This window comes from Podarcis muralis, chromosome 1, assembly GCF_964188315.1.
Source record: "Podarcis muralis chromosome 1, rPodMur119.hap1.1, whole genome shotgun sequence".
Taxonomy (NCBI): domain Eukaryota; kingdom Metazoa; phylum Chordata; class Lepidosauria; order Squamata; family Lacertidae; genus Podarcis; species Podarcis muralis.
Window position 1 is genome coordinate 116,572,716 of NC_135655.1, and position 26,073 is coordinate 116,598,788.

The 26,073-nt window shown below is 48.9% G+C and overlaps 2 protein-coding genes across 5 annotated transcripts in view; both read right to left on the bottom strand.

The window, feature by feature from the left end:
- Positions 1-413: 413 nt before the first annotated feature.
- On the bottom strand, positions 414-5,681 carry DLX1 (distal-less homeobox 1). The gene is made up of 3 exons (XM_028749688.2): positions 4,763-5,681; positions 3,677-3,876; positions 414-1,664 (listed from the first exon to the last, which is right to left on the bottom strand). Exons 1-3 carry the CDS (start codon positions 5,073-5,075, stop codon positions 1,410-1,412), a joined length of 768 nt encoding a protein of 255 aa, XP_028605521.2. The 5' UTR covers positions 5,076-5,681; the 3' UTR covers positions 414-1,409.
- A 9,156-nt stretch (positions 5,682-14,837) lies between these two features.
- The window catches only part of METAP1D (methionyl aminopeptidase type 1D, mitochondrial), a 103,313-nt gene continuing 92,077 nt past the window's right edge, over positions 14,838-26,073 (bottom strand). For 3 of the 4 annotated variants that reach the window (XM_028749676.2, XM_028749656.2, XM_077917053.1), the window contains 4 exons: positions 21,447-21,544; positions 17,215-17,262; positions 15,808-15,886; positions 14,838-15,599 (listed from right to left, as the gene is read on the bottom strand). In XM_028749676.2, coding sequence (XP_028605509.1) covers positions 15,521-15,599; positions 15,808-15,886; positions 17,215-17,262; positions 21,447-21,544 — 304 coding nt within the window. In that variant the 3' untranslated portion in view covers positions 14,838-15,520. The remainder of the gene's footprint in view (positions 15,600-15,807; positions 15,887-17,214; positions 17,263-21,446; positions 21,545-26,073) is intronic. The other variant, XM_028749667.2, reaches the window with a different exon arrangement.

Below are 26,073 nucleotides of genomic sequence, written 5' to 3' on the forward strand. Positions count from 1 at the left end.
TAAAGCTGCGAAGCCCAATTGGCCCCTTGTCCAAATGGCTCATTAAAGGGAGCTGCCTGCACACTGGCATGGTTACTTCGCTAAAAGCAAAGAAAACAACGCCTTGGCCTGACTCTGCTTCCAAAGCAAACTACCTTGCTTTATTTCTCTCCCCCCCCTTTTTTTTTTTAATTCTTTCTCTCAGTTATAATTAACGTGAGACGTGCGCTAAGCGGGTGGGGGAATAGATCTCTCCATAAATGCGTGTGTGAAACCCGAATGCTCCCGTTCCGATCTGCCCCACACCTTCCCGAAACAGGAAAGCGAATGCACACAGATTAAAATTAAAATTAAACTGAGCGCCTGAGCATCTCCTCCCTAGTATGTGTGCGAGGTCTTCGACTTTGAAACAAACAGCATGAAAACAACGTCACTTCTGCAAACCAGATCTGCCCGTAAGTTTATTATTATTATTTTTTATAGAAAAATGCTTAGGACTCTCATAGTGGTAGATTTCAAAGTCAATAAATAATAATAATTTAAACAAAAAAAAAATCCCCCCTTTCCCCTTCGACAGAAGAAAAAAAATATATACACCGAGGACTAACAACGAACATTGTGGGAGGTGGCGGGGGGAATGGAAAGAAAAGAAGGAAGGAAGGAGAAAGAAAGAAAAGAAGAAAGAAAGAAAGAAAGAAAGAAAGAAAGAAAGAAAGAAAGAAAGAAAGAAAGAAAGAAAGAAAGAAAGACGACTTGTGTTCCGTTTTTCGGAGACCAGAGGACTCGAGATGAAGGGAATGACCTACATTTCATTAGAACAGACACGAGAGACAGACAAGAAAGAGGACACAGATTCCTCCCCGCCCCTCTTCCTGGTACAAACAGATTATTCTTCTCATATTTTTTTCCTGATTGTCCAACTAAGCCGAGGGTTTTTCCGGCGCTGCTGGCAGGCTGTTGTCCGGCTGCTCTCGGGCCGATCCGTGGCTGCCGCGTCAGCTGTCTGCACTGGGAACCAGCCCCGCGTCGCATCTGTGCCTGTCTCGCCCGGCAGCTCAGCAGCGGCTGCGCCCAGGAGGACTTTCCCAAAGACTGTCCGCGCGTGGCGTGTCCTTTTTTCCTTTATTTTTAAAATTTTTTGGCTGGCGATTCTCCCAAGTTGCCTTTTCTCAGGCTCCTTGGGTCGTGCGTGCGCGCGCTTTCCCCCAAACTAAGCACAGTGTTCGAGCGCGTGTTTGTGTGGGGTGTTTAGTAATTTTTTTCCTCTTTTTTTCTTTTAAGTATTCTGGTTGATGCCGACGGGGAGATCGGCTTGTTGGTTCAACTTTTTCTTTCTTTCTTATTATTATTTAAAAAATAAAAAAATAAAATAAAACCAAAAACGAACGAAATACCAAACCCGAAAGAAAACCCCCTCCAAAAACCCCCAATCACATCAGCTGAGGCTGCTGCATAGTTTCCTGGTGGGCCGAAGGGTACCAAGACGTGTAGCTGGGGATGTAAGTGGCCGGGGTCCCAGTGGAGGTCTTACCCGACGACGAGGTGGTGTTCCAAACTGGGGGCACTGGGGGGGAACTGGCAGACAGGGACCTGCCGTTGGCCAGTGCGCTGCTTTCCAAAGCGGCCCCTCCTTGCTTCATCAGTTTCTTGAATTTGGAGCGCTTGTTTTGGAACCAGATCTTGACCTGTCCCAAAGGGGTGGGGGGAGAGAGAAAAACGAAAGTTGAAGGCGCCAGCAGAGAAGACAAGCCAGACAGAATCCGGGAGGCAACAGGAAAAAGGGCACTCAGTGGCCAAGAGGGTCTCTGTCCGGAGAAATACGGTACCAGGCCCAAGGCCCAAGGCAACGCTTGGCTGTGATTCCCCCATCCCTAGGGAGGGACGCTTGATTGATACCAACGCGCGTCTTTCGCTCGGGGGACCAAATTTCCGGAAATGGAGGCGCACTACTAACTTCTCCCCTTTCTTTAGTGGAGCTAAAAACCACACTCCCCGCACTAGGTCATCTGTAAACAAAACAAAACAAAAATAGCTCCCCCAAAACAAATGCGTAAATGTACCACCAGCGAAGTGTGTGGGTCATTCGAAGAGGCACAAGGACAGATTAAAAAAAAAATAATTATATGCATGGATTGAGAGCAGGAAGGCCTGTTAGTTTCCATCTGAGGCAGCATCCGAGTTTTTTGGGGGGTTTTTTTAAGGCCTAGGAATCCTAAAGACAACCCCAACTACAGTTACTGAAATCACGCCGCCATCCTTAATGAAAGTTCCTGCGCCACAAGGAAGATGGGACGGCCTTGCTCCTAGAGAAGCAAGTTTTAGGAGGGTGATACATGACAGAGGCAAAAGGCCTCGGATCTCCCAAGTCTAGACAAATGAAATATTTTATTAGGAGCAACTTAAACAAAAAGAATAAGAAAAATCGCATTTTGCAACGGGGATCAGTCTATTTGGGTGACAAGTACAATTCCACCCTCCCTGTACATCTTTCTCAGATAGACAAAGGTGAAGATTTGATGGTGGTTGAGAAGATAAGGGCGCGCGCCTTTGTATGTGATTCGAGGGGGAGAGGAGCCTTCTTTTAACCCAAACCAAATAGGAGCCTCCAAGACTTGAAAGATGGACAACTAAACCGCTGGAGGAGATGGTGAGATCCTTCAGAAATGGAGATTTAAACACCTACATCTTCAAGACATCACCTGGGCACCTTTGTTTGTTTGTTGGAGGGAGGGGAATTAGTTCCACTGGGTTCAGGAAGACCGAGTGAGCCAGGCATAGGATAAAGGCAGCTATTCTCACTGGAGACACCATTCTCCCCAGAATTGCCTTAAAAACGGGCCTGCCACTCTCCAGTGCCCCTCCTTGGAATTTTAACGCGGGGGTTGGAGAGATAGATAGATAGATAGATGATAGATGATAGATAGATAGATGATGATAGATGATAGATAGATGATAGATAGATGATAGATAGATAGATAGATAGATAGATAGGTAGATAAATGATAGATAGATAGATGATAGATAGATAGATAGATAGATAGATAGATAGATAGATAGATAGATAGATGATAGATAGATGATAGATAGACGATAGACGATAGATAGATAGATAGATAGATAGATATAGATAGATATAGATAGACAGATAGATAGATAGATGATAGATAGATAGATAGATAGAGATAGATAGATAGATAGATAGATAGATAGATAGATAGATAGATAGATAGATAGATAGATAGATGATAGATAGATAGAGATAGATGATAGATAGATAGATAGATAGATAGATAGATAGATAGATAGATAGATGATAGATAGATAGATAGATCGACCGACTTTTTTATGGCAAGCTATTGAAGAAACATCAATGAGATTGGGGGTTTCCTAAATATTAAGCGCGCTTGGGAAAGTAGGAGAGCGAACATGGTCGTGGTGGTGGGGCAGCAGTGGAGCAGAAGGAGGTCTTTTTCGACTGATGCTTCGGAGGGCTCTCTGCCCCACCAGCAGCAGCAGCAGCCCCACCACCTACCCCGCCCAGCTTCCCCCGGGATCTTGCCTCTTGGGCCTCGGGAGGTACGGCGAGCCGAGAGGGCCGCGGGCAGGCGTGGCCGCCAGGAAGTTGCTCCGGGCGCAGGGATGGGGCTGAGCGGGCGAAGGATGCTCTGGGGATGCAGGTGCTGCTGGCGCTGCCTACCTGGGTCTGGGTGAGCCCCAAGGAGGCGGCCAGCTCGGCTCTCTCGGGCAAAGCCAGGTACTGAGTCTGCTGGAACCGCCGGTTCAAAGCCTGCAGCTGCAAACTGGAGTAAATAGTCCGAGGCTTTCGGATTTTCTTCCCTTTGCCGTTGAAGCGCACTTCTCCGCCTTCCACCACGGTGCTTTTCTCCGTCTCGGCCCCTGCAAGAAGCAAGAAAGCGGGCCAGTGAGGGACTGGATGACTGGATGGAGGGATGGATGGATGAGCAATGACCAGCGGTGCTGATGGTGCTGATGAGAAGGCAATCCTAACAAGGGCCCCAAATTTTCCTCCCAACAAATCCGTTGGCCTTGAAGGTGCCCCGGGAGCAGCCGTGTCAAGCAACCCTCCTTCACCTCCTCCTCCTTTTCCTCGCCACTCTCAAGGAGCCCCGGAGCCCGGTGGCTGCCTCTTCCTCTTCCTCCTCCTCCTCTTCTCCTTCTTCTGCTGCTGCTCGGCAACTCCAGAGAGGCTGCTGAGTCCCGGAGGCTCGGTCGCCGGAGAAGAAAGAAAGTTTGCTATTTTTACAGGCGGCGGCACTTTAGGTTTAATTACCCTTAATTGCATACATTGTTTATAGCGCTACGCAATAAATAATTGCCGAGCCTAATAGGCGCACATCTGGGGGGGGGGGTGGAGAGAGGGAGAGAGAGAGGGAGAGAGATTGAGGAGAGAAGAGAAGGAATTTCTTTCTGGGTTTTGCCAGCCGGGCACGGGGTGCCTTTGTGTGCAAACTCCAGAGATCTTGGAGGTTTGGCTGGAGGAATTTGCTTGCTCTCTTGAGGACTGAGAAGGAGGAGGAGGGGGTGTAGCTTGATAGCATTATTATTATTATTATTATTATTATTATTATTATTATTATTATTATTATTATTATTATGTTTTGCTTCCTTCGAGATTCCTTCCCCCCTTTCAGATCTTGTTCTTTTCTGGGGGGGGGTCGTTTGGTGCTTCCCAGAGCCCCCCTCCCCCTCCCCCCCGTTTCCTCCCCCTTTCTCCCCACAGAACCCAGCCAGCTCCCCTCCCCTCCCCTCTGCAGGCACGTACCTGTCTCCTCTAACCGGGTCTGAGCCAAGCTGGTGCTGTTGGGGTAGGACTGCACTGAGCTCATGTAAGGATTGGCCGCGTGGCTGCTGACCGAGTTGACATAGGGGTAGCCCAGCGGTCTGGAGAAGGACGAAGCTGCGCTGTAGGAGCTGTCCGGCTGCGAGTGGCCGGCCGAGTGTAAACAGTGCATGGAATAGTGTCCGTGAGACATGGGCGACGGTGGCATTTGCTGCCCGGGCGGCCCAAACTCCATAAAGACCGCCTTGCCGGAGACAGGGCTATTGAGGCTCTCTGGCATGGTAGTCATGGTCATTGCGCGCCGCTGCCTTGGGTGCCTCTCTCTCTTTCTCTCCCTGGCGATCTCTCTCTGTCTCTCTCTCGCTCTCTTCCTCCAGCCTGCCTTTTTGGGGGGGTCTCTCTCTCTCTCTCCCTTTCTCCCTCTCTCTTTCCTCTTTCTCTTTCTCTCTCTCTCTCAGGACCCAATTTAAGAGGCCCGGGGCTTTTCACTTTCCATTCATAAGAAAATGGAGTTTGTCTCTTTGAAAAAGTCTAAGGCATGATGCTTGGAGATCTACACAAACTCGCCTAAAAGCTTTGACTCAGCCAAAAGCGATGAATATGCATGAGCCCGCCGAGCTGATTGGCCCGCCGCCTGGCAGGATCGCGCGCGATTGGCCGGAGACGCTTTTCGGGGGCTCGCCTGCTGGACCCGAGCGAGCGAGCGAGAGAGAGAGAGTGAGACGCGAAGGAAGGAGAGAAGCAGCAGAAGGAAGGAAGGAAGGAAGAAGGCAGAGACGACGGCGCCGAGCTGGACGGGGCCAGCGCGAGGGGGGCCGCCCAGAGACCCCTCCCTGGCCCCCAGGGGAGGAAGGAGGGGCGCAAAAACCCCTCCTATGGAGAGGGAAAGATCCCAGGCTCCAGGACCCCTCTGACGTCTCCAAACGATTTTGCTATCTACTACCTCTAGCAGCGCCACCAACCTGATGTCAGAACATCAGATGGATTGAGAGAGAGGAAGGGCTCTCTCTCTCTCGCTCTCTCCAGACCCCCTCCCACCCTTGCAGATCTCCCTCTCTGAGGGGGTCTCTCACAGAGAGATGGGAACAGATCGTCCAGCTTCTTCAGATATTATACAATGGTACCTCGGTTTACAGACGCTCCAGGTTACAGACGCTTCAGGTTACAGACTCCACTAACTTTGCTTCAGGATGAGAATAGAAAACGCGCGGCGGCAGCAGGAGGCCCCATTAGCTAAAGTGGTGCTTCAGGTTAAGAACAGTTTCAGGTTAAGAACGGACCTCCATAACGAATTAAGTACTTAACCCGAAGTACCACTGTATTAGGACCAGTAACTGGGACACGAGGTGTGTGCGTGCGTGTCCAGAAATGGTTAGCACCGCTTGAAGCCCACCATGTCTCGCTGCTTATAAAGAAAATAGCAACTGCCACCAGCCTGCTTTTGCAAAGTTGTTGTGGTATGTAGTCAGGTGCGTGCGTGCATTTGGGGCACGGAGGGTGCATCTGATCAATTTCGCACGTGTTAGGGGATCCATTGTGTAGCAGCTCTCCCTCGTCCCCCTCAAAAGGGGCAGCCCTACCCAATACAAAGGATTTGTGGCTTATCTTAAGGAAAGGGGGGAGGAGAGATCTTCACGGTCCCCTTCTCTGGCAAAGAAGGTACCCCACCGCCCCCCTTTTTTTCGCAGGATGGGGATGCAGGAGACCTCAGAAGAAGCTGCTTTTCACAGGTTTACCTGGGAACCTTCGGGGATGGGGTTGTCATTCATGTTTTTGGTTTGGTCAGCTGAAAAACTGCGCCGACTTTAGCGCGAGCACAGAACTCTTCGTCAGACAGTATGGAAAGCAAACGCAGTGTTGGCTGCTGAGCCAAGACGGGTGAGAAAATGCCTTTTGCTGTCTTGAGACCCCTGTTAAAAACAAACAAACAAACAAACAAACAAACAAACAATAATAACCTAACGGGAATCCCTTACCCCTCAGTTCCCTTCTACCACCTTTTGGGTAACCACAATCAGGATTTCAGTGTTTGGGGTAAAGGAAGGGTTCTCAATTTTTCATCCTTATTGAGCAGGAGGTCCACCATGAGAAATACTTTTCGGGTTACATTTCTGAAGTCAGACTTTGACGAAGAGTTCTGTGTCATTGGGAAGCTGGCTCTTCCTCTAACAACTGGCCTGCTCAGCTTGGAATGGGGAAATAAATCAGCGGCTTCCTTTCCAGGGCTGATAGCCAAAGGCCAGCTGTTTTGTGCTTCCGGGGGCGCAGGGGGGGGGGGAGCTCAACGCGAGTAGTACTCCTCCCCGATCTACACACCAAGCCACCCAGAGACGGAAGCGACCTGCGTGTTGGCCTGATCCCGTTCCCTTAAAAAGTCGAAGCCCGATCCCCGCCTCTTCCCACTTTGCCAAATCCTCTCTGACCAACCAGAACCAAAGTGTTGGCTGTGGGGGGTGGCGATAGTGTGGGGGGCGCTTCAGGGCCGCTGCCAGGCAAAGGCCTTCTGGGCTGAATCCCAACTGACTTTTCGTCGTCTAAATAATTAGAAAGCGCCTGCTAATTATTTCTCTCCCCCCCCCCAGCCCCGCTTCCATCATTTCGCTTGGGCGCGCGAGACCCAGGAGCCGCTCAGCGGCGGGGGTGGAGAGATGATGATCTTGAGGAAAGTTCACACGTGCAGCAGTATTAGTTACTGATTCCTTTGATTAAATGCTAGTCTCAAGTGCTCTGATCCACAGCTGAAGGCGGCCCTATTAGCATAACACTGATGTTTAATTTTCATACGCGTAATTAGCCATCTATTTAACACTCATCGCGGCGCGCGGCGCCTTTGCGGTCTAAAACAGCCTGGGGGGTGAGGAAGAGATGGAGAGCTATATATCTCTCTATCCATATATCCATCTATATATAAAAACCCCACCCCCACGCTTTGGCCCGAGCTGAACTTCTTCTTCTCCCTCACCCTCCTCCGCCCCTCGACAGCGGTCACACCTTGCTCCGTCAACGAGCCCACTCTATGCAATCAAGCGCACATTTTTGGCACAGGGAGAACACCAATACAAAATGAACATTCCGCACAAATTACATTGCTGATGGCGTTACAGATATTAGTGGGGAGGCCTCCCCTCCCCACGGGCGCGCTCGCTCGCTCGCTCTGTGGCTCACTCCTTTCCCAGAGCCTGAGAGCAGCTTGCTTGCTCGCTGGCTGGCTGGCTGGAGAAAGAGAGATGGTTAGAAGGAAGCGGACCAACTGAGACCTAAGTGAACGCCCTGCTCCAAATCCAAATAACACTGAGGCTGAAATCCCTTGGGGGAGTGTCTGAGCCAAACTGGAAGGAATCCACCCAGCCTGCCTCCGTTCAGCAGATCGCCTTCTTCGGCGGGTCAGGGAATTGAGAGACTTCTCTGTACACAAAACTCCCACCCCACCCCGGCGGGGAAAAGCCCGTCTAAGCTGCCGAAAGAAGTAGAGTTGCGCCTTCTCCATCATCCACGGTTCCCTCCAGCAGCAGGAGAAGAAGCCCCGAAGCAGCTGCGCACCCGAGGAAGACCCAACCGCCGCCTTCTCCCCGAGGAGCCCCGAGCTGTAAGTGGACCGGCCGGGGAGGCTGGAGGTGGAGATGGAGGAGGAGGAGGAGGAGGAAGAAGAGGAGGGTAGGGAGACTTTGGTCGGATTCCTCGCCCTAGACAACAACCGCGCGCGCTCAAGTTAGCTGAAGTTTCCCCAAACTGCCCAGAACTGGGGGAGAGAAAGTTGGGAGGCTAAGCTGTACACATCTTGTGTGGGTGGGGTGGACATCTGGGAAGGTGGACATCTGGGAAAAGGAGGAGGAGGAGCAGCAGCAGCAGCCTGGAGTCCAGACACTTCTTTACGGGAGGGGTGGGGGGGGGGAGACGGGTGGCAGAAATCTGCAATCAGCTGCGGACTGTCCCCATCTCCGCAGCACCTCGCGAATAATCCGGATTGATTTTCTAGCCATTGGGCGAAGGATCCCATCCCTGCAGGACCTAACGCTCAAGTGCCCTCTTAGCTGCACCAAGTGGGGATGTTTACATTGGGTGGGTGTGTTTGTTATCCCCCTTCCCCCAAGAAACACTCTCTCTCCCTCCCCCTCCCCCCCATGTCCCCTTAATGGAAGATTTCTGGGTTAAACCTCAAGCGCCTTAGTTTAGCCATCCTTCTGACCAAAGGCGACACACTAATAAACACACACACACAAGAGAAGGGGCATAGTGACACCACCACCCCGTGCGCGCGCGTGTGACTTGAATCGAGCTTTCTGCTACTTGAGAAATTGCATACAGAGAAATCCTAGTCGTTATCCTAACCAAACTTTCCATTGAAGTACAGGTGAAACTCGAAAAATTAGAATATCGTGGGAAAGTTCATTTATTTCAGTAATTCAACTTAAAAGGTGAAACTAATATACGAGATAGACTCGTGACATGCAAAGCGAGATATGTCAAGCCTTTATTTGTTATAATTGTGATGATTATGGCGTACAGCTGATGAAAACCCCAAATTAACAATCTCAGAAAATTTGAATATTGTGAAAAGGTGCAGTAGCTATTCAATCCATAACACCTGAGCCTTGAAATGGTCTCTCAGTCTGGTTCAGTAGGAAGCACAATCATGGGGAAGGCTGCAGACCTGACAGTTGTGCAGAAAGCCATCATTGAGACCCTCCATAAGGAGGGAAAGCCTCAAAAGGTAATTGCAGAAGAAGTTGGATGTTCCCAAAGTGCTGTATCGAAGCACATTAATGGAAAGTTAAGCAGAAGGGGAAAGTGTGGAAGGAAAAGGTGCACAAGCAGCAGGGACGACCGCAGCCTGGAGAGGATTGTCAGGAAACGACCATTCAAACGTGTTGGGGACTTTCACAAGGAGTGGACTGAGGCTGGAGTTAGTGCATCAAGAGCCACCACACACAGACGGATCCTGGAGATGGGCTTCAAATGTCGTATTCCTCTTATCAAGCCGCTCCTGAACAAGAAACAACATCAGAAGCGTCTTACCTGGGCTAAAGAAAAAAAGAACTGGTCTGTTGCTCAGTGGTCCCATGTCCTCTTTTCTGATGAGAGCAACTTTGCATCTCATTTGGAAACCAAGGACCCAGAGTCTGGAGGAAGAATGGGGAGGCACACAATGCCAGATGCTTGAAGTCCAGTGTGAAGTTTCCACAGTCTGTGTTGGTTTGGGGAGCCATGTCATCAGCTGGTGTTGGTCCATTGTGCTTCATTAAAGTCCAGGGTCAATGCAGCAGTCTACCAGGAGATTTTGGAGCACTTCATGCTTCCTTCCACAGACGAACTTTATGGGGATGCTGACTTCATTTTCCAGCAGGACTCTTCGGCACCTGCACACACTGCCAAAAGTACCAAAACCTGGTTCAATGCCCATGGGATTACTGTGCTTGATTGGCCAGCAAACTCGCCTGACCTGAACCTATGGGGCATTGCCAAGAGAAAGATGAGAGACATGAGACCGAGCAATGCAGAGGAGCTGAAGGCTGCTATTGAAGCATCCTGGTCTTCCATAACACCTCAGCAGTGCCACAGGCTGATAGCATCCATGCCACGCCGCATTGAGGCAGTAATTGATGCAAAAGGGGCCCAAACCAAGTACTGAGTACTTATGCATGCTTCTACTTCTCAGAGGTCCAATATTGCCCTATTTGCAGTCCTTGTTTTGCTGATTTCATTTAATATTCTAATTTTATGAGATTGTTAATTTGTGGTTTTCATCAGCTGTATGCCATAATCATCACATTTATAACAAATAAAGGTTTGACATATCTCGCTTTGCATGTCATGAGTCTCATATATTAGTTTCATCTTTTAAGTTGAATTACTGAAATAAATGAACTTTTCCACGATATTCTAATTTTTCGAGTTTCACCTGTAAGTCAGATTGACCTCACTGAGGCTAACTTTTAAACCAGCACTTTTAGAACTGTAGATTTAATGCAAAGTTTACCGATCAGTTGCAACTAGCTTGTGAGAAGCGTCTTTCCTGAAAGTAACCACAAAACAGCAGGAGTTTTATTTTTAATTCTTATTTGGGGGGGGGGGGGGAGGCAAGATCGCCCTGATGGACCCGCCCCCCCCCCCTGCCCGATCAACTCCTGGTTAGTTAAGTTATAGGGTTCTGGGCTCGAATTGCTTCCGTCCTCTTGAAGTGTAACTGCGATCCTAAAGTATTAGGAAGCGTATCCCGTGCGATCCAGTGGGACTTCTGCGTCGACGCGTTAAGGGACTGCGTTTTTAAGCTGCCCCTTTGGAAGGAGGGGCGAAGGTGCGGAATATGTCCCACTGAACATAGCCAGACTCTTTCATGGCTAGTAGAGCTACTTAGGATCGGGCTAAATGGGCATTGAGAAGAAATGGATTTTGTGCAAATACTCCAACTTCCATGGTGGTCTTGGGAAGCACCTGTGCAGGAAGGAACCTGTCGAAGGCGAAGAGTCTGTCTCATCCAGAAATACAACAAGGTTTGCTTTTCAATTGGGAGTCGTGAAAAGAAATACCAGTTGGTCATTGAAAGGCCCTCCAGGAGACGGGCAAACTTGGGGCGGGGGGTCTGGCCGAGGGGCAGCCTCTTGCAGTCTCTTGCAGCAAAATCCACAGTAGAGTTCCCCCCACCGCTCCCTTTAAACCTTCCTGCAATCACCTTTATAATTAGGATTATAAATGTGTACCATAAATGCCACCACCTCGCTCTAATTGCTACGCAAACAGCTTGTTACCGCAGCAGTTGGTAAAATCCTGCAGTCCTAATAAAATTAACCTGGGTTGGTGCGGAGAGAACCTCGTCGAAAGCATACACTCTCTAACCCGAGAGGGAGATGCGGGCCCAATCCGACGCATTAGAGCGCAAGCCCCTCGAGGCTTACTCAGAAGTAAAATCCCGTTGAGCTCAATGGGTTTGACTCCCAAGGAAGCAGGTTCAGGGTTTAAAATAATAATAATGTCGCAGCGGCAGACAGAAGCCTCCGATGGAGACGACTGGCTGCTGTCGTTACTGCTTCTGAAAACCCCAAGGGTGTTCTTTGGTGTTCCAAGGGATCTCTCTCCAGGATCCTTTCCGGCAGTTTCTAAGGGATCTGATTCTGCCACTAGATGGCTGGGTGAGTTTCTGACTCGTGACCTCTTCACAATGGCAACAGGGCAGATTCCGCCAACCTGTAGCAAGAAACAGATCCGTATGTGTACACAGCAGCAGCGTTCACACGTCTCGGTGTACACAAAGTCTACTGGGCTCCAGTAGACTCGTGGTCCCTGAGCCCCCATTTGGGGTTGGTGGTTCCCCTCCCCCCCCCCCCCCCATCGCTCACTCGTTTAGCTTCTGTTTGGCGCTTGGATATGGTTTCTGGACCTCAGGATTCTAGTAGAGCCAGAGTAGAGCCCACCAGGGGATGCGGGATAGCGCGGCCTTCTGGGGTGGCAGTGATAATAAACCACAGTGAACATGGTACCTCCTTGGAGAAGACACCGGTTCTTAGCCTCAGTTATGATCTGTGAAATGGGAATATTCTCAGCCTGGCTTCCCAGGGCTGGTGCGAAGAGCCAACAAGAAACAGTAATCATGACGGGTGATTTTTAAAGTAGCTTCGCTAGAGCATAAGACTCTGGGCAAAAGATTGCGGCACTGCAAGGGGTTGGACTAGACGACCCTCGGGAGCCCCCTTCTACCTCTACAATCCCATGATTCTCGGGCTGAGTTTCCACGAGCGCTGCAGTGGGGCTTCTTTCCCAAGATGCGTGCATAGGATCGTCACTTTTCAGTGCATTGGCCAGGCCTGATCCAGGCCACGTCAGGCTGCCAACTGGAGGTGCGCTCTTGGCTGGGAGCAAATCCTGTTGACCTTCGTGGGGCTTCCTTCTGCGTAGGCACCCGCGTAGGGCGGCACAGTAAGTTCGTGTATGTCCCACTGATTCCAGTGGAATAGGAGACGTGCTTAACCCTTGGACCAGGATGGGGTGTCAAAGCGCGCAGCTCTGGCTGGCTTCTACCCACCGAAGGCAGAAGCAGAGACTCCGGCCCTCTCTTTTAAACTCAGCTATTATTGATTCCAGAGCTTTTGAGTCGGGTTACTTAAAAGAGTCTCCTCTCCTTTCCCCACCCAGTATAGCACTATTAAACAGCAATCCTTATCCTTAAACATCCGTCTTTCATTTTCAGTTCATAAACGATGCAATCCTATACGCATTTAGCTGATAATATCCCATTGAGAACTCATGAGGGCTTACTTCTTTGGGGCACAACTAGATTTAGCGAAACTTCCGTCTGTTTAAAGTTGTTTACAGGATCTTAGCAGCCTCCAAATCAGACCCATAACTCCCAATAAAGTCGCCTTGGGGCTTCAGCTGATGCCCCCTTTGCGCGCGCTAGGGGGAAATATACCCACTTTCCCTGGCAACGAAGCGCCATTGAACTCCCAGGGGTTTCTATTCGAGTAAGCGTGTTCAGTATAGGATTGCGCTCCGAGGCGCGCAGATGGGACGCAATCCCACCGCAGCCTGGCGGTTACATTTGTTTACTTCTTATCTCATTTCTTACCCCACCTTTCCCCCAGGGAGCTGGAGGTGGCCTACGCGGATCTCCCCCTCCCCCAATTGTAACCTCACAACAACCCCGCGAGGTAGTTTAGGCTGAGAGGCAGTGTCTGAGAGGCGCAAGGCTCACCACGCGTCTGAGTTGCGCAGGGGGAGGCTTGCTCGTTTAGTCTGGCGGCGGCAAATCAAATCGAGTTAATATTTTTACAGCTCGGAAGGTCTCACTTGGCCTTGAAGCTCCGATCTAAGGAGTCGTGAGAAGTGGTGTTTGGTCTGAAAAGACAGTCCTGTATAGGGAAGCCTTTTAATGTTTACTGTTTTATTATGTTTTTATAGATGTTGGAAGCCGCCCAGAGTGGCTGGGGCAACCCAGACAGATTGGCGGGCTACTGTGGTTGTTGGTTTGTTATTTCCTCTTCTTTTTTTTGTTTGCAAATGCCTCGCCAAGGTCCCACACCCAATTCTCTCTCTATCTCTCGTCTCTAAGAATTGCAACCCCAGCCCACTGCAAAAGGAAAAAAATAAAAAGCTGCCACTTTGCAAGGACTCAGGCAGCAGCAGCAGCAAACACCCAAACAAAACCACAGCGGAAATGTCCCCGGCCTCCCCGCGGCCACCACACACAGCCGCGCACACGCCGCCTTTGAAAGGGCAGCGGAGCTGTGGCCCGCACCTCTCCGGCAGGCAGCAAAGGCTGCTGTGCGCCCTAGTCTGGCCGGGCAGGGCGCGTGTGTGCATATGTGCCGGGGGAGAGCTCTCTTAGAGAGCCCTTTTCATCTCCCGAGGGCTGCCAGCCAGGACAGTCCAGGGGAGCGCTTGATCCTCGAAGCGGGGGTGTGTCAGCCGTCAAAGCACCCTCTTCTCGCTTTTTTTTTTTTTTTTTTTTGGAACCCGATTTGAATCTCAAAACGCTTCCTTTTCTGCATTCAGGCGGCGTGATTAGGAAGCACCTAATTGCAGATCATCAAACCCCTTCCTTCCTTCCTCCTTTGGGCTCTCAGCTTGGGGTTTGGGGGCAGCTGGAGATTTGATTCTGAGGCGGGCAGATCAGAGGACAGTCTCTTCCCCCCTCCCCATTCTCCCCTCCCCACCCCTCTCCAGCCAACCTACCCAATACAAATAAACAAATCTCTTCCCAGCATGTGAGGCTGCCCATCTGGGAGCAGAAGGCCGCCCTGTGCAAATACACACACACACAAAAAAAAAAAAAACGAAGGCAAAACACAATGTCTTCCTAAAAGCAGAACTGAAAAGGAGGAAGAAAGGTATGTTTACTAGACCAGCTCCCCACCTAAAAGCTAGGAAAAGGGAGGATTATTAGCCCTCACCCACCTCCCCGCAATAAGGCAAGCAGAGAGCTGCTTTCAAATATTTGGGGTAAAAAAATATCGGTGAACGTCTTATAAATCGTTTCTAAAAAGTCACAGCAGTTTTTTGAAAGCAACGAAAGAATCCCAAAACGCGATTGTTGTACCAAGAACGCGTCTACAAGAACAAAAGCGCTTGTTTTGTTTTAAAGTTGTTGTATTTTTGTTGTTCTTATTTCCGGAAAGTGGTTTTACACCTTTTCCCCGCGGAGAGTGCCTGTGCACACCCCATACGGACGTCAAACTCTGGAAACACGCAGAAGATAACAAAAAACCTGGAAGAAACGCGATACAGATACACACACACACACACACACACGTGTTTAGATGTCACAGCTGCCAAGCGCCAAATCTAAGGGAGTGAAGGAGCGGGAGGAGACCTTACAGTGCCAAGAAGTTAAATTAATTTAAGAACGAGAAAAATATGGAGGGTGGTGGGGGAAATCTTGCTGCAGAGTTCGGCTCTTTGAGCAAACGAGAGCGATGCTCAATTGCATTTGGGAAATTGAGGCGCTGCGCTCCGCGTCTTTGTCCCGCATCTCTCTGCTGGAAGAGAAATGAGAATCATCATCTTCTTCCCCCGCCTCCTTTTTTGTCTTTTAGGGGACCGTTCCCCATGGCAACTTTCCCTCTGGCCTCGCCAGATTCCACCCAGCTCGTTGGGCCTGATCCAAGAAATAAATCCGATGCGTTGGAGCGTCTCCTCTTGAGGGTCCCCTGGAGTCGCCTCCAAGTTGGGGCGCTTTCCTCGCGCTCCTCCTTCTCCTCCCAGGCTCTGCCGGGCGAGTTTTCCTCGCCACGCGTGCCCAGCTGCGCCTTAACTCTCCCCGGCTACTTGGGTCAGGATTTCTGCTCCTCTCGAAGTAATAACGACGGTGTGCTCGAACTGGGCCGATCTGAAACACACAAGCAAGACGCAGTAAGTGGCCAAGGGGCCAAAGAGTAACCGAGCTTTATTTACTGGCGGAGAGAGATGTAATTTCGAAAGAAAACCACTCAAGGAGGCAGCTTCCGCTCTTTCCCCTAGCCAGAGAGAGATAAAACCGATTTAAAACTAAACAACAAACTACAACTTTTTTTAAAAAAGAAAAGAAAAGTAGGCACCTTTTATTGTCCACGGATACTGCGGTCCATTTGTCCTTTAGGATTTTAAATTCGTAAGATCCTTCCATGAGGATTGGTTCTGCCATGTAGCAAAAATAAAACAGAAACGAGGTAAGAGTTTGTCCACTGGCCTGCAAGCCAAATCTATTCCGGACCCAGGCAAAATGCCCGATATTTTATTTTTACTGTGCGTTCCCCGTCCCCCACCTCATTGGAAACAGCCTAAAAATAAAACCAAAGAAAGCAGCCCCTGAACTAAGGAGGAGAAAGTGGCAACCTTCAGGCTTGAACTTGGGTGTCTTCTGTTTTTAAAGTGCGAAGAAGGGCATTTTAATCAAGCTTTAATTAAGATCCCCATGGATCATAACAGCCAAAGCGCCAGCCACTCTCCTCCAAACAGCAGATAGGATAGAAATATTAGTTGTTGTTTTTTCCCCCCCTTTAAGAGCAGGCTTTAAAATGTTCATTAAATCAGCAAAACAACAATTTTCTTATTTTCCTCTAATTGCCGCGCCATTTAGGCGCGCCGTGAGCGCGGAACACATTTTTTCCCCCTTCGCCCCCTATGATTGGTATTTAGGATGAAGCTCAGTCGCCAAGGCGAGGGCTGCTGCTTGGCTACTCAGAACTCAGCAGAGCTCAAAACGAGGGAGCAGCAGCTCCCGGGTCTACAATAAAGGGCATAATCGTTCCCAGAGAGAGAGAGAGAAGGGTGATTAACATTGCATTTTTTTTGGAGGGGGGACATACGCACAGAGACTTTAGATTGTGCTATTGCGGCAAACCCAGCTCCTCAAGCCGCGTGGCTTGCCAAAGCGCAGGTTACATCTGTCACTTTGATGGACTGATGAATTTCCATCTCTTCCCCTCCTCTCTTCCCCGCTTGATTTGTTCCACGCACTTCCGTCGAAACGGCCAACCCTGCAGGGCTGTTGGGAGGGTAAACACTCATCTAGGGAAGGGAGGTTCCCTCCGGAGGTGGTGGTGAACTCTCCTTCTTGGGAGGGTCTTTAAGGAATTGAGATTCCTGCATCGCAGGGGGTTGGGCTGGATGATCCTGTGGAACCCCATTCTAACTCTACAGTTCTCTATAGGCAGGGGAGCAACGCGCTGCGTAAACTTCGTTTTACTTCCGAGGATTAATGCGCGCACAGTAAGAGGCTCCGAGGGTGCGACAGCAGTTGTGACTGGTTGCAACTCACTCTGGCTGGATCGGGGCTAAAACTGGAGGGTGGGGAGAGGTGGAATTTAAAAACCATATACCCAGTACAAACAAGCAAGCTATGCAGACCGGGGCCAGGGGAACGCACCGAATGCCTTCAAAACCAAAACCAAAACCAGGCGATTTTGAGTCAATCCGAATAGATTAGAAGGTGGCTCCCCTTTTCGATACAAACCGCAACTAACCTATTGTGAACGCCATGCCCTCTTGCATTAACAAATCGCTTTCGTTCTCTGTGGAGTGGAGAAAAAAAGAAGCCTTTCAATTACGAGGGGGAAATTGCGCGCCCGCCCTCAGTAGAGTATATCTGCAATCCTTTTTGGGGAGCAGAGTTTCTTTTTAGTATTTGAGGTATTGGTGGCCTGAAAACGAAGCACACCTCACCCATTCCCCAAAAAGGTCCAAATCGCTCTCCACCCTGCCCATATAGCGAATTATTCCCACTTTGAGACATTGCAGCCCAATTTGAGCCTTCAGTTGTTGCAATCCTGGTCACCAAAGGTTTCTTACCCTGGTCACCAAAGGCAGAGTTAACCCCCGTTAGCTGGTGGATATCAGTGATGTAGAAAGAGGGGTGGGGGGAGAGGAGATCAGGAAGAAAATAAATTCAGGCTGCTTTGCAACTCTGTGAGTTTTTAACTTAACCCCACCATGTTTCAGAATTATTATTTTTTTTAACTGAAGGTGTAGAAACACTTTGATTTTTCTTTTTAAAAAATCAAATCAAATCAAAAGCAATAATTGTCCAACCACTAAGTTTTGTTTCCCTTTAATCAAACGCAAACAGAAGCATTTCTGAATTATAAGGAGGCACTAATAACAGGGGTAGCCAATGTGGAGCCCTCCAGATATTGTAGCTCTCACCAGCACAGCCCCAATGGCCATGGATTATGGGATCTGAAGTCCAGCATCCGAAATGCACCTGGAGTAGGTTCTCATTGTACCAACACCTGGAAGTATGTAAAGCGATAGGACCTGCTTTGGAGCAATGTGTAAAAATGCTGGAACATGGGATTGTCTTCTCCCTTCTGTTTCTCTCTGTGTGTATCAATTTGGATTGTGGGGGTCGAATTCTGGGTTCCCCTCCCAACCCCCACCCCTGCCCACATCTGTCCTAGTTCTTTGCTTTCCAAGTGCCTATGTAACCAAAAGGGTGAGGTTGGGGCGATTACCAGGAGTTGACTTTTATTAACAACCCTGAGCCCTGGGCATGGTTTTGCTGCTGTACAAAGTTGATTCACAATTCTATCTGGAAGGGAGACCACAACAAAGGAAGTGAGTGTCACTCTGCATCAAAGAAAAGTTGGAGCTTCTGATCTGCTTCTTCCACTACTCCAACGTCAGTAAGAATCTCACAAGTGGGACCTTGGAAAATCTTGTGTCGTCCTTTCTCAGTTCAGCTAAAAAAGTCAAGGAGCCTCTTCCAACTCTATGATTCTAAGGGCAATAGCTACAGGAACTGGAGTCTACTTGGGGGGGAGGGCAGACACACCTGGACCCTAAATCCTGGCTCTTATTTGTCAAATGATGCTCAATTAGTGGGCAGGGTTCAATTCAGATTATCCTCAAAGCTCCACTCTAATTTCAAAGAGCCCAGTGTTAAGGGTGAACTTAGCCCATAGTGGGTCCAATGGCCAAGAAGGCAGTTTCTGCACGCGATGGAGAGGAAAGTAAGGGGCAGATGGGGCTCATCCACTTGGGAAGATAGCCCACCTAGGAGAAGGAACATTCTGATCCTAAACCTCTCCTGCCTTGTGAGATATCTTCCAGAGAAGAAAAGGCTAAGGAGTAAGCCTTACACAAATTGAGAGTGGAGTCCCTAAGATAGTTGGATGGTGGTTTGCATGCATCCTTCTGGCAACTCCTGCAGCCAAGCTGGTGCCAAACCTATTGCTCTGCTTTCAGTGGCGTAGTCTGGGTTGTCAGCACCCGGGGCAAGGCAAGTAATTTGCGCCCCCTAACCCATGGATTTGCGCCCCCTAACCTGTGGATTTGCTCCCCCTAACCCGTGGATTTGCCCTAACCCCAGATGTTGCGCCCGGTGTGCCCCGCCCCCCCTGCACCCCCCACACTACGCCACTGTCTGCTTTCCTTTGGACCACATCAGTGATGCTGAGAGGGGAGTCTTGTTCTCTGGGTAGCTCAGGACCTCTATACACACTGCCCAGGTGTGCGCTCAGGGGAGGTCACTTTGGTGCTGCTAACACAGTGGTCTGACTTCACCCCTGGAGGAGCACTCCATTGTCTCTTGAGACAGACAGATGCCAACAATAGATTGGTTGCGGCACGAACTTTTGTAAGCAACAGCTTATTTCAGAAGATGCATCAGGGAGAGCAAAAGCACTTCAGCTTGGCACTCCAGGAGAGGCTCCCTGTTTGCAACCAAAACACTCAAGTCCTATCTGCAGAAATGGAGGCTAAATACGCTGCCTTCGAAATGTCACCCTGCCACAGCTTTCAGTTAAACAATGGACAGCCTCCAAAGGGCAACACAAAAGCTGTGTGTTTCAGCTGTGATCCCAAAGTCCTCCCTTGATGCTGTGGTCACCGGGAATTCAACATGTCTCTGCAAACTCTCCAGACCAGCCTGTTTAGCACGATAGATGGGAATGGTAAAGCTGACTCGAGCAGTTTCAGTGCAGTCAAAGATCGTGATGACTTTATACGTAAGAAAATCCTTCAGCCCACGTTTTCCAGAAGGTAGTGAGACTTGGGATAGTCCCAATGTTATTGGACTTCAATTCCTAATCATTGGTCACGCTGGCTAGGGCTGATGAGAGTTGTAATCAATTATCTGGAAGGCACGTTGACCACGCTGCCCTATAGTCTTGCAACACGTCAAGATCTTAAAACAACCACGCAACATCCCCCACAACCAAACTAACCCCCAACAGTAGATATCCCTTCAGTCTAAAGCACAGGTAGCTAATGGAAGGGCCTTACCATCATCTTACCATGATGTCAAACATCCAGTGGCTGTGGAAGTAAGATCCTATCCCGTGCAGGGCCATCTTAAGCATATCTGGCGCCCCCCCCCCCGGCAACTCCAAAACAAGGGAGGGGGTGGTGGAAAATGTCCTCTGCCTCTCCCATCGCCCCGATCCCTGGCGTGGTGGCAGCGATCAAGCAGGAAAACATGCTGGCGGTCATGCTCTCCGGCATCAGGACGCAAAGCAGGAGGAGGACAACGACCGGGAGCAGGGCCATCTTTAGCAGATGCAGAGGCTGGGGAGGGAAGCTGCCCGCCTGCCAGCCATATAGTTGGCAGGGCACAGCTGGCGGGCGTGCAGGGAAAGTGGAAACTCGCTAGGGTGCCCCTGAGAGGCCGGCGCCCTGGCGCAACGAACCACTAACACCAATGGGAAAGACGGCTCTGATCCCATGACCAACCAAGTAGGGGGCATACTCAGAAATCAGATGTTATGGAGTAAAATTCCCATAATCCTTGGCTACTGATTATGTTGGCTGTGGCTGAGGGGAACTGGAGTCTGTTTGGAGGTGGGGAGTGTTAGGATATAGTTCCATTCCACCTTAAAAGGGTACAGGCATGACGTTTGTGTATCACATGCACATGCTACATGCAACGGAAGTTCCCAGCGAGAGCTGGAAGTAAACAGGCATGTCATACACAAACGTCATGCCTGTACCCTTTTAAGGTGGAATGGAACTACGTATATCCTAACAGGGAGAACCTCAAACAAAATGCAACTCCGGAAACTGTTGAGATCAGTAATGCATGCGGGGTTTATGTTTTGTTGTTGTTGTTGTTGTTGTAGTAGTTTTAACAGTCTCGCTCAGTCAGGGGTGCTGCTAGATATTTAAAAAGATAAATATTCAGGGTACAGACCCATTATGAAAATGGGCACATGCTAATTTATATGTATCGATGCAAGATCAGGTCTCTCTGAGCACATTCAGGTGGCTGGTGGCTGGGGTCTCACCAGCGCTGAGCTTTGCAGCAAGGCTGTGGGAGTCCCTTTATGCAAAATAAACATGAATACAAATAAGGGCGGGGAAGGGTAGGAGATATAGGGCCCAGCATAAAAGAGTCAGGGCTCAAGGGTCTTAGACTACTCCTCAAGAACACTCCTGCAAACAATCCCCAGTGTCTTTTGATACATGCAGGCTTGTGGCAATTGTGCCGGACGTGATGAGTGCAGACTTCAGCTTTTCTTCTTAGGTAATGTGCTTGGACTACAACATCCATCATTCCTGGCTACTGGCCATGCTAATTGGGGCTGATGGGAGTTGTAGTCCAACAACGTTTGGAGGGCACCACACTGGCTGTTTTAAAACTATTTCCCACTAGCATTCCCTCCCCCTTCTTCTTTTTTAAGCTGGAAAGGAGGAGCACATCTCCTGCATGTGAACACTCAAGTGCAAGGCTCATGAACCGATGATGGAGGAACCTTCTTACCATGATGCCAAACTTCCGGGTGGCCGTGGAAGTAAGATCCTATCCCATGCCCAACGAAGTAGGGGCACACTCGTAAATCATTCTGACGGGCTATATGGCTTTAAAGGAGAGCAAAAGTGAAAGCATTTAACAGGAAAGAAAAAGACACTCCAGAATTCAAAGAATGAATCAAACATTAAATCTCTTCAGATACGTATTCACGCTTGTTTCAATTAACCCATTAGGAACTTCCCCCGCTTCAGTAAATTTCAGTGCTGCAAGTTCAGTGCGGGTTAAACGCCGTTCTTTGAGCAATGTAACCATTCTGTCACGTTTCCAATGCACTTCCCATGTGCTTACCTACGGAATAGCAAACACTGTCTTTAAAAAGATTGTGGCCTCCCATAAAAAGCTCTCTGCCCCAGGAAGACACAATAAGGTGGGTAACTTCAGCGGTGAGCTTTGGGGCTTCGGAAGACAAGAGAGGAATCTTCCTTTCACAGGGTAAGCCTGGTACTAAAAAACCAGACGACCCTTTAAAAGCAAAGTAATGTTTATCTTGGGACTGGGCATAGGGGAACTAAGCAAGGCAATGCTTTTTAAAGTTCTACCAAGCATCAGATCCGTGTGAGCATTAGTGCCAAGCTGAAAGACAAACCCCAAATCATTTCTTCTACAAATCCAGGCACATATCGGGAGGGGGCACAAATGCTATTCTGATAGCCCCCGATGTCGGCCCATTGGTTCCATCGAGCTCAGTAGCATCAGTTCCACCCAGCAGCCAGCTCTCCAGGGTCTGCTGAGATCCTTTTAATTGGAGACTTAATGTGTGCCCTTCAGCCATTGCCCCTCCCCAAGCAAGCCACTGCCCCTCCCCAAGCAAGCTCTTTCGACTCCCAAGAGTACATCTGATATTAATAAAAACCAAATTGTTACTCTCCCTGAAGGCCGTCATCGCAGCAAATAGGCATGGTTGAGCACCTCTCCCCTCAGGTGCCATTTTAATGCGTTTGGACAGAACAATGCAGCCACCACAATTGCCGAGGGGACAAAACCTTTAGGTTGCATTCCCGAGCACTTTTAAACGGCCAAGTTTACATGTGGAGTTGACACCGGTAAATTAATATATATATATTTTAATAGAAAAGGTCAATATTTTCCCAGAGTAGAACACAAATTTGCACAGGCTGGCAATTTGCTAACGAGCTTCAGTTTCCACAGCATTAAGATACAAGCTAAGGTAAAGGTAAAGGGACCCCTGACCATTAGGTCCAGTCGTGGCCGACTCTGGGGTTGCGGCGCTCATCTCGCTTCATTGACCGAGGGAGCCGGCGTACAGCTTCCGGGTCATGTGGCCAGCAGGACTAAGCCGCTTCTGGCAAACCAGAGCAGCGCACAGAAACGCCGTTTACCTTCCCGCCGGAGTGGTACCTATTTATCTACTTGCACTTTGACGTGCTTTCGAACTGCTAGGTTGGCAGGAGCAGGGACCGAGTAACGGGAACTCACACCGTCGCGGGGATTTGAACTGCCGACCTTCTGATCAGCAAGCCCTAGGCTCTGTGGTTTACAAGCCACAAAAAACCCCGGTTCAGTGAGGGTGGTTTGAGGGATCTTTTATACCGGGTACCTGGGTGAACTTGTACCGTCCATTATAACAGGCTGGGAGTAAAAGGAGTAACTAATGGCAAATGCCGTCAGTTCAAGAGAAGCATCTGAACTAAGCATGGCTCTTGGAAGTGAAACATACTGCGTCAAAGGGTATTTAATCTGGCTATAGAACATAGATGAAATGTTGCAGTACAGTCTCACCTCCCAACAGGAGTGCTTCATTTCAGAGCTCAAGCCAAACCAATTGACTCCTTGCTCTATTATATTGTGTTTTTAAGGGAAGGGGTAGAGGACTATTTTGCTAAAAAATGGGTTTTTAAATAGTTCTGTAAAACTCAAGGTTCTCCAGAGTTCGCTGCTGTCCTCATTTCAGTGTTTGGGCTGCAGCATTGGCGGAGGAAGAGGAGTGCGGGGGGAGCGCACCGCCCCCGGCAGCGCAATCCCAGTAGGGTGCCATCGCAGTTGCTACCCTGCCCACGCTGGGTGCCATGCCCCAGGATACATGCCCTGCCCCCAGGATGCACACCACGCCCCTCTGGGAGGCGCACCCTGCCCCTGGGACGAGCAGCAGCCCCGCCCCCACCTGCTCTCCGCCCCCCCCCCCCCCAGTGCATGAAGCTCCACCCCTGGGCTGCAGTGCCTAATCAGTGTGAAATATATTTTCACATTTCCTTATTTTTATACAAGGCAGATGGCTGACATGTTTTGCAGAACAGAGACAGAGGTCTTCAATCAGAAGACTCTTAAGGCACTCTTCCTGGAATTTAAGAACACCACCATCACCACTTAAAAGGGAATTGCATGGAATGAAAGTGAATTGGATGAAAGTCTAGGGTCCCACTTGCTCCAATTCCCGCTCCACAAAAGCCTCACATAAGAGATGCATTGCATCACCATAGAGACAATAAATGGCTGTGTAGTTTCCTACAACACAGACGTGGGTGGTGCTGTGGTCTAAACCACTGAGCCTCTTGGGCTTGCCGATCGGAAGGTAGGCAGTTCAAATCTGCACGTCGCCGTGAGCTCCCGTTGCTCTGTCCCAGCTTCTGCCAACCTAGCAGTTCAAAAGCACGCCAGTGCAAGTAGATAAATAGGTAGCACTGTGGCAGGAAGGAAAACGGCGTTTCCGTGCGCTCTGGTTTCTGTCACGGTGTTCTGTTGTGCCAGCAGCGGTTTAGTCATGCTGGCCACATGACCCGGAAAGCTGTCTGTGGGCAAACACCAGCTCCCTCAGCCTGAAAGCGAGATGAGTGCCACACCCCATAGTCGCTTTTGACTGGACATAACCATCCAGGGGTCCTTTATCTTTACCTTTTACTCTTGAAATGAGTACAGTAGTATGTCAGTGTGTATATGGAAGGCATGAGAGACTGCATTCATAAACTCTGCCACGGATATACTTTTGATGTGGAAATGTTGCAATTACCTCTTTTAATAGAGCCACCATCCTGTGTTATTTGCAGTGGGCATGTGATAACTAACACCCACACCCACACATGGTACCTCAGTTTTCGAACGTAATTCGTTCTGGAAGACCATTTGAGTTCTGAAACATTCGAAAACCAAGGTGCAAAGGGCAGTCTGCAAATTTAATTGAGAAAATTGAGAAACACTCAGCAGAACTGTTCAACTTCCAAGGCGCATTCGAAAATGGAAGCACTTACTCCCAGGTTTTCAGTATCTGTGTTCTGAAATGTTCGTCAATGGAGATGTTTGAAAACCGAGGTACCATTGTATATATTCATTAACACTTTTCACAGTACAATATAAGACAAGCTAGTCACACACACACAAAAATAAGAGAATAGAAGAACAAAGAAAAGATAGGATAGGAAAATACAGGATCCTCTCTCTCAAACATATCTTAACTTCTGTCCCACCCAGAAAAGGGGGTCTCCTTCCTGCTCTCACCTGGGGGTGCCCCTCTCTTCTCCCTAGCCTCTCACCCTTTGAGATTTCCCCTTCCCTGTCTCTCACACGGGGACTTTGATTTCCACACAGTTTATGAGCTTAGCAGAAGCCCAAGGGTTGAGGCATTTAAAGAAGCGACATTTATTTTATTTTGAAAAAAAGTTGACTATACTTGCCAGTTTGATTTCAAACAAATCGCCCTATCTGCCCGTGAAGGTGAGGACTTGATTCCTTCCTCTGGCTCTATTTACATGGAGCTATTGTTGCATCTGCCCACACATTTGCCCCATTGCTCAAGAATGTGCTGCCACTACAATAGCGTTGCCATTACAGTGAATGGCATCCCAGAGCTGGAAAGTGGGAGAGTGAAGAACTAGGTCAATAACTTTTAATGTTGCTCACAGATAACACCTTGAATGGATTTTTTTTTTTTTTGAACAGGCCCTATAGATTAGCTACTGCTTGCCTACCACACCAACAAAAAAAAAATCTTTAGCTATTACAGTATTTTGTTTGATTCTGGAGCACAGCAGAGTATAGATCTCAAATGTATGATAGCTCAAATGTCTTTATGGATCTCCTAAATACTCACAGGGAGTTAAGTAATGACACAAAGAAGAAGGAAGATGGAAGTTAAAAGATTTTTCTTTTCTTCCCCCCCCCAAAAAAAAAATCTCACTAGGATTTGAGAGGTGTTTTTTTAAAAAAAACGCAATTGTTTCACTAGAGTCGCCAAAAAGAGCAGTAGAAAGGAGAAGCTAGGAAGTTAACAGTTTTCTCACTTAACACATAAAAATGAACAGAAAAAAGAGATAAGAACAAGCGATTCATTATTTCCCCCCCCTCCATGAAGCACTCAGCCTTTGTATATCTCTCTGCTTTTCTCCAAGTGTGTGCTTGCTGGTGCCAAAATAATTTAATCAATTTTCTATTTGGGTTTGCCTGACTTTTTCTTCCTGCTTATCTTGAGACACTAATGGAGACTGTCTTTTTCATGCTTCGCTCTAAAGCAGCAACAGAAGTTTCCCCGCCACCCCACCCCTTCCCAGTAAATTTTAAAAAGGAAATTGAAAAAGAAGCGAAAGAGAAGAAAATACTTAAAATAAAGGAATGGGTGGAGAAAATG